Source organism: Oncorhynchus clarkii, chromosome 3 (assembly GCF_045791955.1).
Source record: "Oncorhynchus clarkii lewisi isolate Uvic-CL-2024 chromosome 3, UVic_Ocla_1.0, whole genome shotgun sequence".
Lineage (NCBI taxonomy): Eukaryota > Metazoa > Chordata > Actinopteri > Salmoniformes > Salmonidae > Oncorhynchus > Oncorhynchus clarkii.
In genome coordinates this window covers 21,244,217-21,257,024 of record NC_092149.1, presented here as the reverse complement: position 1 = coordinate 21,257,024, position 12,808 = coordinate 21,244,217, and the positions used below count along the sequence as shown (strand labels likewise).

General features: G+C 46.1%; 1 protein-coding gene across 1 annotated transcript; it reads right to left on the bottom strand.

Annotated features, from left to right (window-relative positions):
- Positions 1-4,082: 4,082 nt before the first annotated feature.
- LOC139385157 (putative per-hexamer repeat protein 5) lies at positions 4,083-4,583 on the bottom strand. Its single transcript, XM_071130245.1, has one exon. It carries the CDS (start codon positions 4,581-4,583, stop codon positions 4,083-4,085), a length of 501 nt encoding a protein of 166 aa, XP_070986346.1.
- Between the last annotated feature and the right edge of the window lie 8,225 nt (positions 4,584-12,808).

Here is a 12,808-nt window from a genome sequence, read left to right as displayed (position 1 = left end):
TGTCAGTACTAACATACAGGACCCACATGCTCACACAGACACACAGACACACACACACACACACACACACACTGACATAAACACCAACGTCCAACACCATAAACCAACGTTATGTATTTTTACCCTTCCTCCTTTTGTTTTTCAACGTGTCATGCTGTATGTGTTGACATGTTTATCCCAGGCCTCTTCCCTCCCCCTGAACACAACTCTCCAGCATGTCATCATGACACACACACTAATTCAGGAACAAGCAAGACATGGATTATCCAGATATCCTCCATGTGATTCCCATGTGCTCCAGTAGCTCAGGCAGCCATGATGAAGTCTGGGCAGCTGGTCAGCCAGCCACAACAATAAAGCCTTTCACATAGTTACACTACACTACATTAACACACACTTTCTTTTTAGTTTTCCTCTTAATATTTATTCCTTTTACTCTTCTCCTTTTACTACCTCAAACTTATTTTATAAAACGTGACTAAAAACAACTCCATATGGCCATGAATTGATAGATCTCCATCAATACACACACCAGACTCATTTGTGTTGGTGTACACATTAATTAACGTATTGCATGTAACCTGGATATTACACTTTCTATGTCTTGATGTGTTCATGTTTTTTGCATCACTTTTTCAACAAATGCTCCAATGAACCCTTCCATGGTGTAGAATATAATACTAATTATAAACTGGATGGTTCAAGCCCTGAATGCTGATTGGTTGATTACTAAATAAACACTGATGTATGTCTTACCTTCAATTCAAATTTCTCCCATTTCTCTCTTTTACCCCTCCTCCATCTCCCTTTCCCATCTTCTCTCTCTCTCTCCTCCCTCCCTCCACCTCTCTCTCTCTCGCTCTCCCCCTCTATCTCCCCGCCCTATCTCTCAATCTCTGCCCCCCCCCCTCTCTCTCCCCTCTACCCCCCCCCCCCCCCCCCTCTATCTCTGAATTCAATTAAATTCAAAGGGCTTTATTGGCATGGGAAACATATGTTTACATCTCTCTCTGTGTGTCTGTCTTTTCCTCTGTCTCTCTCTGTCACTGTATTTTTCTATTTCAATTTATGGGGCTGTATTGGCATGGGAAACATAGGTTTACATTGCCAAAGCAAGTGAAATAGATAAAAGTGAAATAAACAATAAAAAATGAACAGTAAACATTACACTCACAAAAGTTCCAAAATAATATACACTTCAAATGTCCTATTATGTCTATATACAGTGTTGTAATGATGTGCAAATAGTTAAAGTACAAAAGGGAAAATAAATAAACATAAATATGGGTTGTATTTACAATGGTGTTCTTCACTGGTTACCCTTTTCTTGTAGCAACAGGTCACAAATCTTGCTGCTGTGATTGCACACTGTGGTATTTCACCAAATAGATATGGGAGTTTATCAAAATTGGATTTGTTTTTTGAATTCTTTGTTTGTCTGTGTAATCTGAGGAAAATATGTGTCTCTAGTATGGTCATACATTTGGCAGGAGGATAGGAAGTTAACAAGGATCAGGCTAAGACCCAGATGCAGACACAGATGCGGAACCAGATGCAGATAGTACGAGTCTCAGAGTTTATTATAGTACAAGACGTAGACAAAAGGTAGGTCAAGGCATGTAAAGAGTCGTAATCCAAATCAGAGTCAGGCAGGCAGGACAGCAGGCAGGACAGCAGGCAGGACAGCAGGCAGGACAGCAGGCAGGACAGCAGGCAGGACAGCAGGCAGGACAGCAGGCAGGACAGCAGGCAGGACAGCAGGCAGGCAGGCAGGACAGCAGGCAGGCAGGATCAGGACAGCAGGATCAGGACAGCAGGCAGGCAGGATCAGGACAGCAGGCAGGCAGGATCAGGACAGCAGGCAGGCAGGATCAGGACAGCAGGCAGGCAGGCAGGCAGGACAGCAGGCAGGCAGGATCAGGACAGTAGGCAGGCAGGATCAGGACAGTAGGCAGGCAGGATCAGGACAGCAGGCAGGGAGGCAGGCAGGCATGCAGGCAGGATCAGGACAGTGGCAGGATCAGGACAGCAGGCAGGATCAGGACAGCAGGCAAGCAGGATCAGGACAGCAGGCAGGATCAGGACAGCAGGCAGGATCAGGACAGCAGGCAGGATCAGGACAGCAGGCAGGATCAGGACAGGCAGAAGGGTCAGAACTGTGAAGACTAGGAAAACCAAAAACTAGAGTACAGGAAACACTGGAACAGGCTGGTAGGACTTGACGGGACAAGACGAACTGGCAACAGATAAACAGAAAAGGCAGGTATAAATACTCAGGGCATAATGAGGAGAGATGTGAGACACCTGGTGGGGGGTGGAGACAAGCACGAAGGCAGGTATAAATACTCAGGGCATAATGAGGAGAGATGTGAGACACCTGGTGGGGGGTGGAGACAAGCACGAAGGCAGGTATAAATACTCAGGGCATAATGAGGAGAGACGGGAGACCCACTTTTGAGGGGTGGAGACAAGCACGAAGGCATGTATAAATACTCAGGGCATAATGAGATGAGATGGGAGACACCTGGTGGGGGGTGGAGACAAGCACGAAGGCAGGTGAAACAGATCAGGGTGTGACAGAAGTGCAGCTCAGTTTAAACCACATTTTGTGGGCAGTGTGCACATAGCCTGTCTTCTCTTGAGAGCCATGTCTGCCCACGGCGGCCGTTCTCAACGGCAAGGCTATGCTCACTGAGTCTGTACATAGTAAAAGTTTTCCTTCATTTTGGGTCAGTCACAGTGGACAGGTATTCTGCCACTGTGTACTCTCTGTTTAGGGTCAAATAGCATTCAGTTTGCTCTGTTTTTTTGTACATACTTTCCAATGTGTCAGGACATTATCTTTTTGTTTTCTCATGATTTGGTTGGATCTAATTGTGTTGCTGTCCTGGGGCTCTGTGGCATCTGTTTGTGTTTGTGAACAGAGCCCCAGGACCAGCTTGCTTAGGGGACTCTTCTCCAGGTTAATTTCTCTGTAGGTGATGGCTTCGTTATTGATGGTTTGGCAATCGCTTCCTTCTAGGTGGTGGTAGAATTCAACGTCTCTTTTCTGGATTTTGATCATTAGCGGGTATTGGCCTAATTCTGCTCCGCATGCATTATTTGGTGTTTTACGTTGAACATGGAGGATATTTTTGCAGAATTCTGCATGCAGAGTCTTAATTTGGTGTTTGTCTCATTTAGTGAATTCTTGGTTGGTGAGTGGACCCCAGACCTCACAACCGTAAAGGACAATGGGTTCTGTAACTGATTCATGTATTTTTAACCGGATATTAATTTGTATGTTGAATTTTATGTTCCTTTTGATGGCATAGAAGGTCCTTCTTTCTTTGTCTCTCAGATCGTTCACAGCTTTGTGGAAGTTACCTGTGGCACGGATGTTTATGCCGAGGTATGTATCGTTTTTTTGTGAACTCTAGGGCTATGGTGTCTAGATGGAATTTGTATTTGTGGTCCTGGCAGCTGTACCTTTTGTGGAACACCATAATTTTTTGTCTTACTGAGATTAACTGTCAGGACCCAGGTCTGACAGTATCTGTGCAGAAGATCTAGGTACTGCTGTAGGCACTTCTTGGTTGGTGACAGAAGCTCCAGATCATCAGCAAACAGTAAACATTTGACTTCAGATTCTAGCAGGGTGAGGTGCTGCAGACTGTTCTAGTGCCATCACCAATTCGTCGATACATATGTTGAAGAGGGTGGGGCTTAAGCTGCATCCCTGTCTTACCCACCCAGCCCTGTGGAAAGAATTATTTTTTTGCCCATTTTAACCGCCCACTTGTTGTTTGTGTACATTCATTTTATAATGTTGTATGTTTTCCCCCAACACAATTTGTATAGCAGTGTCACTCCCTGACCATAGAGAGCCCTTGTTTCTCTATGGTGTAGTAAGTCAGGGCGTGATGAGGTGTTCTAGTTTAAAATGTCTATGTTGGTGTTTTGGTTTGGTTCCCAATTAGAGGCAGCTGGTAATCGTTGTGGAGCTCCACGCACCAGGTCTCCAGTACGTCTTCCCAGTCCGGTACGTTCTGTGTCTCCTCCTTGCACTCGCCCTGAACTGTGTGTCCCCAGTCCGGTACGTTTCACAGTCTGTAACCTCCTGAGATGGTCCACAGTCCGGAACCTCCTGAGACGGTCCACAGTCTGGAACCTCCAGCAACGGTCAACGGTCCGGAACCTCCAGCGACGGTAAATGGTCCAGAACCTCCAGCGACGGTCAACGATCCGGAACCTCCTGTGCCGGTGCCCAGTCCAGGCATGGTGTCCAGTCCAGCTCCATGGCAGGAGCCCTCCTCTGCGCCGGTGTCCAATCCAGACACGGCGAACAGCCCAGCTCCAAGGCCAGAGCCTTCCTCTGCGCCGGTTCCCAATCCAGACACTGCGAACAGCCCAGCTCCAAGGCCGGAGCCTTCCTCTGCGCCGGTGCCCAGTCTAGGCACGGCGTCCATCCCAGCTCCAGGGCCGGAGCCCTTCTCTGTGCCGATGCCCAGTCCAGGCACGTCGTTCAGCCAGGCGCCATGGTCAGATCTGGGGTCTGGGAGGGTGCTACGACCCGCACCGGAGCCGCCACCGACACTAGTCATCCCCCCCCTAACCCTCCCATTTGGTTTCAGGTTTTGCGGGGGGGGGGGGGGGGTGTACTGTCACGCCCTGAACATAGAGAGCCCTTGTTTCTCTATGGTGTAGTAGGTCAGGGAGTGATGAGGGGGTGTTCTAGTTTAAAATGTCTATGTTGGTGTGTTGGTTTGGTTCCCAATTACACTCAGCTGGTAATTGTTGACTCTAATTGGGGATCATATTTAAGTTGCTGTTTTTCCCACCTGTGTTCGTGGGATATTATTTCGTATTTATGCACCACGTAGTCACGTTTCGTTGGTCCTTTATTTGTTTTTGCTCAAAGTTTCACTTGATAATAAAGATGTGGAACTCTACGTACTTGGTCAGTCTCTACACATGATCGTGACAAGCAGACCCTCATGCCAAATTGAGCCAAAAGAAGACTTTTGAGACTTTTTTTTTTACAAGTCTGCTGTTAATGATAATGCAGAGGATTTTCCCAAGGTTGATGTTGATGCATATCCTCCGGTAGTTCTTGGGGTCAAATTTGTCTCCTCTTTGTGGTTTGTGGTGATCAGTCAATTGATCCAAATATTGGGGAAGTTGCCGGAGCTGAGGATAATGTTAGAGTTTTAGTTCAGCCAACTGGAACTTGTTGTCTGTATATTTGATAATTTAATTGAGGATACCATCAACACCACAGGCCTTTTTGGGTTGGAGGGTTTGTATTTTGTTCTGTAGTTCATTCAAAGTAATTGGAGAATCCAGTGTGTTATGGTAGTCTTTAATAGTTGATTCTATGATTTGTATTTGATCCTGTATATGTTTTTGTTCTTTGTTATAGAGCTAAAAAGATTGGATGAGTGGTTTATCCAAACATCTCCATTTTGGATAGATAGAGTGGCTTGCGAAAGAGTTCACCCCCTTGGCATTTTTCCTATTTTGTTGCCTTACAACCAGGAATTAAAATAGATTTTTGCGGGGTTTGTATCATTTGATTTACACAACATGCCTACCACTTTGAAGATGCAACATATTTTTTTATTGTGAAACAAACACGAAATAAGACAAAAAAAACAGAACTTGAGTGTACATAACTACAGCTGCAAGTCTCTTGGGGTATGTCTCAAAAAGCTTGGCACCTCTAGCCATGGATTTTTGCCCATTTTTGCTACAACTCCTTCAAGTTGGATGGGTTCCACTGGTGTACACCAATCTTTAAGTCATACCACAGATTCTCAACTGGATTGAGGTCTGGGCTTTGACTAGGCCATTCCAAGACATTTAAATATTTCCCCTTAAACCACTCGAGTGTTGCTTTAGCAGTATGCTTAGGGTCATTGTCCTGCTGAAGGTGAATCTCTGTCCCAGTCTCAAATCTCTGTAAAACTGAAACAGGTTTCCCTCAAGAATTTCTCTGTATTTAGCGCCATCCATCATTCCTTCAATTCTGACCAGTTTCCCAGTCCCTGCCAATAGAAAACATCCCCACAGCATGATGCTGCCACCACCATGCTTCACTGTGGGGATGGTGTTCTCGGGGTGATGAGTTGTTGGGTTTGCCCCAGACATAGCGTTTTCCTTGATGGACAAAAATCTCAATTTTAGTCTCGTCTGACCAGAGAACCTTCTTCCATATGGTTGGAAAGTCTCCCACATGCCCTTTGGCGAACACCGAACGTGTTTGCTTATTATTTTCTTTAAGCAATGGCCTTTTCTGGACACTCTTCCGTGAAGCCCAATTCTGTGGAGTGTATGGCTTAAAGTGGTCCTATGGGCATATACTCCAATCTCCACTGTGGAGCTTTGCAGCCCATTCAGGGTTATCTTTGGTCTCTTTGTTGCCTCTCTGATTAATGCCCTCCTTGCCTGGTCTGTGCGTTTCGGTGGGCGGCCCTCTCTTGGCAGGTTTGTTGCGTTGCCATATTCTTTCAATTGTTTTTTTTCATGGATTGAATGGTGCTCCGTGTTCAAAGTTTCTGATATTTTTTTATAACCCAACCCTGATCTGTACTTCTCCACAACTTTGTCCCTGACCTGTTTGGAGAGCTACTTGGTCTTCATGGTGTCGCTTTCTTGGTGGCGCCCCTTGCTTAGTGGTGTTGTAGACTCTGGGGCCTTTCAGAACAGGTGTATTTATACTGAGATCATGTGATAGATCATGTGACACTTAGATTGCACACAGGTGAACTTTGTTTAACCAATTATGTGACTTCTGAAGGTAATTGGTTGCACCAGATCTTATTTAGGGGCTTCATAGCAAAGGGGGGTGAATACATATCCACACACCACTTTTCAGTTTTTATTTTATTTTATATTTTTTGAAACAAGTTATTTTTTTTAAATTCACTTCACCAATTTGGACTATTTTGTGTATGTCCATTACATGAAATGCAAATAAAAATCTTTTTAAATTACAGGTTGTAATGCAACAAAATAGGAAAAACGCCAAGGGGGATGAATACTTTTTAAAGGCACTGTAACTCTGTGTTTGTTTTGAGTTTTTCAATTTTCCCAGAAGAGTCTATGGCTTCTTCAATTACATTGAGCTGATTTCTGATGTGCTGTTCCTTCTTTTTCCGTAGTGTATTTTTGTATTGTTTTAGTAATTCACCGTAGTGAAGGCTTAGGCTCGGGTTTTCTGGGTCTCTATGTTTTTGGATGGATAGCTTTCTCAATATCTTTCTTAGGTTTTTGCATTCTTCATCAAACCATTTGTCACTGTTGTTCATTTTCTTAGTTTGACTGCTTGAAGTGTTTAGATTTGATAGGGAAGCTGAGAGGTCAAATATACTGTTTAGGTTTTCTACTGCCAAGTTTACACCTTCACTGTTACAATGAAACATTTTGTCCAGGAAATTGTCCAGAATGAATTGAATTGGTTGTTTTTTGGTAGATTTCCACACTATTTTCCTTCCATTTTTAGCATTTCTTAAAATGTCTTGATGCCGCATGAATGAGCAAAGCTCTGTTCAAGAAGTGTGAGATTTTGCTGTGATCTGACAGGAGTGTCAGTGGACTGACTGTGAATGCTCTAAGAGACTCTGGGTAGAGGTCAGTGATAAAGCAGTTGCAGTACTACTGCCAAGAGATGAGCTATAGGTGTACCTACCACAGGAGTCCCCTCGAAGCCTACCATTGACTATATACATACCCAACATCCAACAGAACTGCAGGAGTTGTGACCCATTTTGTTGATTATGTTGTCGTAGTTGTGTCTAGGGGGGCATATGGGGGAGAGAATGCTGTCACCACCAGGCATGTGTTTTTCCCCCTGTGTACTGAGGGTGTCAGGTTTTGTCCAGTTTGGGCATTTAGGTCACCACAGACTAGTACATGTCCCTGGGCCTGGAAATGGTTGATCTTCCCCTCCAGGATGGAGAAGCTGTCATCATTAAAGTATGGGGATTATATTGGGGGGATATAGGTAACACACATGAGGACTTTTTTCTCTGTTGAAATCATTTCTAGCCAGATGTTCCTGTTTTGACTAATTGAATAGAGTGGGTTTGGTCTGCTCTATATCAAATTAGCATACTGCCTGAGTCTCTTCCCTGTTTCACACCTGGTAGTTTGGTGGATGCGACTACCAGCTCTCTGTAACCTAGAGGGCAACCAGTGGGTCCGTCTCCTTCATACCATGTTTCTTGTAGGATTACAATGTCTGTATTTCCAATTTCTTTGAAGAAGTCTGGGTTCCTGCTCTTTAAACCAAAGGCAGATAACCTCAGACCTTGTATATTCCAGGCTGTATTTTTCCCTGTCTGTCATTGTTTGTCCTCCTGCCCCCTGGTCAGTGAGAGGGGTCAAAGGTGAAAAGGATAGGTCCATGTTTGTCCAGTTGTATTGTCTCTGCTGGCCCTGGTCTGTCTCACCTAAACTCTCTGTCTACAGACTCACTCACAGGATGTGCTGCCAGGGTCACAGCCCAAACACCCTATCACTGTGTGTGTGTGTGTGTGTGTGCGTGTGTTATGTGTAAAGTTGGACATGTGTACAACTCACACATATACAGAACATAAACACCAACTTTCCTTTCGGTTTTTTTCCTCTTAACACTTTCTTCTTTTAACTCCCTCACACACACTTCTCACTCATACACCCACAGCTGTTCAGCTTCCTCTGTCTAATCTGTAGAGCAGAAACATCAATGGGCTAGGAACAGGAACAGCACAATGGCTCCAAACACATCAGGCCTCTCTGTGTTTTAATGGACTGTGGCCATTGGTCTCCGGTGGAGGAGCTGTCTGTCTGTGTTCTGTTTTGTCTGAGAGGTTTAACTCCACACTGTAAAACCTGAGGTGGATTTCTCCGACCTAAGACCCTTTGTAGAGGAACAAAAGAAAGCCTCGTCGTGGAGATTATTCCATTAGGTCAAGACCCGCCTTGGCCACCCACGGCGTAACACACACACACACACACACACGAATGCATGCACACACACACACACACACGCGCACACACGCACACACGCACACACGCACACACACACACAGAGACACAAGCACATATACACACACTGTAACCGTCATATCGGTGAGGACGTCAACGTTAAACCAGCCCAGCAGGCAGTGGACGTGACCACATAATTACCGGATAGATACTGAACACTGTTGGCCAGGTGCTGCGTTTCACCCAGATTAGTGAGGGTTTTATTTTACCAGAAATAATATATCTTTGAGGGGGGGGGGGGGGGGTGAGACAGTGATAGATAGATATGAAGAGAGTCTGAGACCAAATGAGAGAGAGAGATACAGTGATACACTGACAATTTACAATAAAAAAAATCACACTTTAAACAGATAGAGGAAAAAGGAATGAGAGAGAGAATTACATTTCAATGAGAAAGACAAAGACAAAAGGACAGAGAGATTGACACTTCAATTGACACTTTTGTTTATTATCTAGTTCACTTACTTTGGCAATGATAACATATGTTTCCCATGCCAATAAAGCCCTTAAATTGAATTAAATTGAATTGAGAGAGAAACACTGTGAGACAGCAGTAAGAGGAGACTGTGTACGCCTTGTTGGCACTAGCCCTGTTGGCTCTAGCCCTGTTGGCTCTAGCCCTGTTGGCTCTAGCCTTGCGACTCGTTTCATGGAATGGAACAGCCCTGATAAAATACTGTGTGACAGTTTTATTGTGACTGGTGCCTCCCTCAACATGAATTTCTTTCACTCTGACACACAGCTGTTATTTAGACAGCAATTAACAATCTCTGCATCACCACGGCGATTTGATACGACTCAGCAGCGAGGAGGGGAAGGGGCTGGTGTGATGAACGTAAATAACAGAGTTTAATGAGACCTTCTGATTTTGATAGCGGCAGAAACATAAAACATATTCCCTACATCTGTGCAGTCAATCACAGCCCATGTAGGCAGAGTGGAACATTGCAGCTTCTTTTACAGGGGCCAGGATAGCCTGGTGTGACAGCCTGGTGTGACAGCCTTACAGAGCCTGATAGAGTGTCTGGGACACAAAGGCATGTAGGACACACCTGTAGGACAGCGATGCTATCATTGGGAGCCCTGCCAACCCTCTGACCCTTCAAGCCCATGTGTTTGGAAGAGATGCAATCATACTACTCTTAGAAAGGCAGCCATTGGCATCAATTCATCCCCCCTCCACCACCTCCTCCACCTCCACTTCACACACCCAGAGTGTTTCTCTCTACATCACAGGCATCCACCTGCCCCCCATCACCTCACGACAGGGGTAAACAAGCTGCTGGTATCTAAATAAGGTTACATCTGCCACTCCAAGTGTAGGAGGATGAAAAATAAAGAGGTATTTGCCCACAGCAGCAGACCAGAAAAGATCAATCCATCTGAAACAGTAGCCTGTGCCTGGAGCCAGTGGACCATTGGGAAGCTGAGTTTGAGACATGGTGAAAGGAACAGGACTGTGAGTGCAGCCAGCAGAGAGTTGCCATTCATCGATTTACCTGGAATGGAACTTAAATTAGAAGTGTGTGTGTGTGTGTGTGTGTGTGCGTTTGTGCACAAGAGAGAGTGAGAGAAGGAGGAGTCGGGTTAGATGGCAAATAGAGAGGTCATTGACAGCGAGATGGGGGTTGGGAGGGTGGAGAGACGAGAGTGAGAGATGGACAGATAGAGCATAGGATGTGTGTATGCTCTACAAGGAGGAGGAGGTAGAAACAGGCAGATAGCGTAGAGTCAGGGGTGGATGGGTTGTGTGTCTGTGTGTCTGGCAGACAGGTGAGGTGAGTGATAGATTTATGTCTCTATCCACTGGCCGAGAATCTGTCAAGTTTGTCGCCCAGGGAGTACGCAGAGTCGAGGCTTGTGGCTGGCTGCTGTATCAATGTCACTCAGAAGTGGGGAGGGAGAGCGGGAGTGGGAGGTGGGAGCTGGTTTGAGGAGGGAAAGGGATAGAGGGCCACAGGGGTAGCAAGGTGGGGCTTCAAGTCTTCACTCCGGACTCACAGCTGCCCACTCACTTACTCACAGGGGGGGGGGGGGGGCAAGGAAGCAAAAGAAGGAAGCAAGAGTTACATTACCTGAAACACATTACATACCACATAATCTCAGTGGTAATTCTATATAAGGATATTAATGTATGTGACTGGGATGAACATGAACATGTCAACAGCTGTACGATTGTAGACATGCAAACGTGTGTGTGTGTGTGTGTGTGTGTGTGTGTGTGTGTGTGTGTGCGTGTGTGTGTGAGTAAAGTGTAGAGTTTGGGGAGGTCACCCTGCGGGACACTAGGCTCCTCCCCCCTCAGTCCTCTCAGTAATGCAGACTGGCAGTCTGGACTGGGGCATGAGGGATCTGTTCTGGGGTCAGCTTCCCCTGCTGACCTTTTTAACACCTCACAGCCCCCAGAAAGCATCGGGACAAAAGTTACTTTTGAAAGAGTCCCGGAGCGCAGTGGAAGCGTGCTCTGAGGGACTACCACAGTAGAGATCTACAGCGTGTTAGGAATCCACCAGCAGTTAGACTCCCAGTTTTACCCAGCAGGCTCCCCCTGCTGCCACTGACTATTCCTCTGTCCCTGTGTCTTACACCTCCATCTCCACGGTGCCGTTAGCTCAGACTCAATGCTGCCGTTAGCTCAGACTCAATGCTGCCGTTAGCTCAGACTCAATGCTGCCTTTAGCTCAGTCTCAATGCTGCCGTTAGCTCAGTCTCAATGCTGCCGTAAGCTCAGACTCAATTCTGCCGTTAGCTCAGACTCAATGCTGCCGTTAGCTCAGTCTCAATGCTGCCGTTAGCTCAGTCTCAATACTGCCGTTAGCTCAGTCTCAATGCTGCCATTAGCTCAGACTCAATGCTGCCGTTAGCTCAGACTCAATGCTGCCGTTAGCTCAGACTCAATGCTGCCGTTAGCTCAGTCTCAATGCTGCCGTTAGCTCAGTCTCAATGCTGCCGTTAGCTCAGTCTCGATGCTGCCTTTAGCTCAGTCTCAATGCTCCCGTTAGCTCAGACTCAATGCTCCCGTTAGTTCAGTCTCAATGCTGCCGTTAGCTCAGTCTCAATGCTGCCGTTAGCTCAGTCTCAATGCTGCCGTTAGCTCAGTCTCAATGCTGCCGTTAGCTCAGTCTCAATGCTCCTGTTAGCTCAGTCTCAATGCTGCCGTTAGCTCAGTCTCAATGCTGCCGTTAGTTCAGTCTCAATGCTGCCGTTAGCTCAGTCTCAATGCTCCTGTTAGCTCAGTCTCAATGCTGCCTTTAGCTCAGTCTCAATGCTGCCTTTAGCTCAGTCTCAATGCTCCCGTTAGCTCAGACTCAATGCTGCCGTTAGCTCAGTCTCAATGCTGCCGTTAGCTCAGACTCCCACTGACCCACTTGGATTAGATAATTTCTTATAACCCTCACATAGAAGGAAATTGCACTATATTTTGTATTTTGCAAATAAGATCTTGAGGAACAGTGTAATTTCCATTACGGTCCACATCCACCTGTGGCCTCCAGCCAGCCAGAGAGATGACCAAGGACCTGCTGGGGGAACACTAAAGAAATAAACACACTCATCCCATCCAAACACCAGCCAGCCCTGTCTGACAAAACACTGGCAGAGTCTGCAGACACAGGCTGCTGAGGAGGTGTGTATGTGAGAGAGTGTGTATGTGTGTGTTGGGTCGACATGCTCCCCCTGAGGGTATTGTTTTCAGTAGCAGTGTGGGTTGTGGAGAGGGCCTGTCCTGTTACGCAGAGGCCTGGTCCTGTGAGAGGTCTTGTTAGCACAATAAGCAGTGGCCAGGGAATCCAGGGGCAGT

Coding starts and splice junctions, on each gene's coding strand:
- LOC139385157 (XM_071130245.1), bottom strand. CDS start 4,583: ATGACTAGTGTCGGTGGCGGCTCCGGTGCGGGTCGTAGCACCCTCCCA.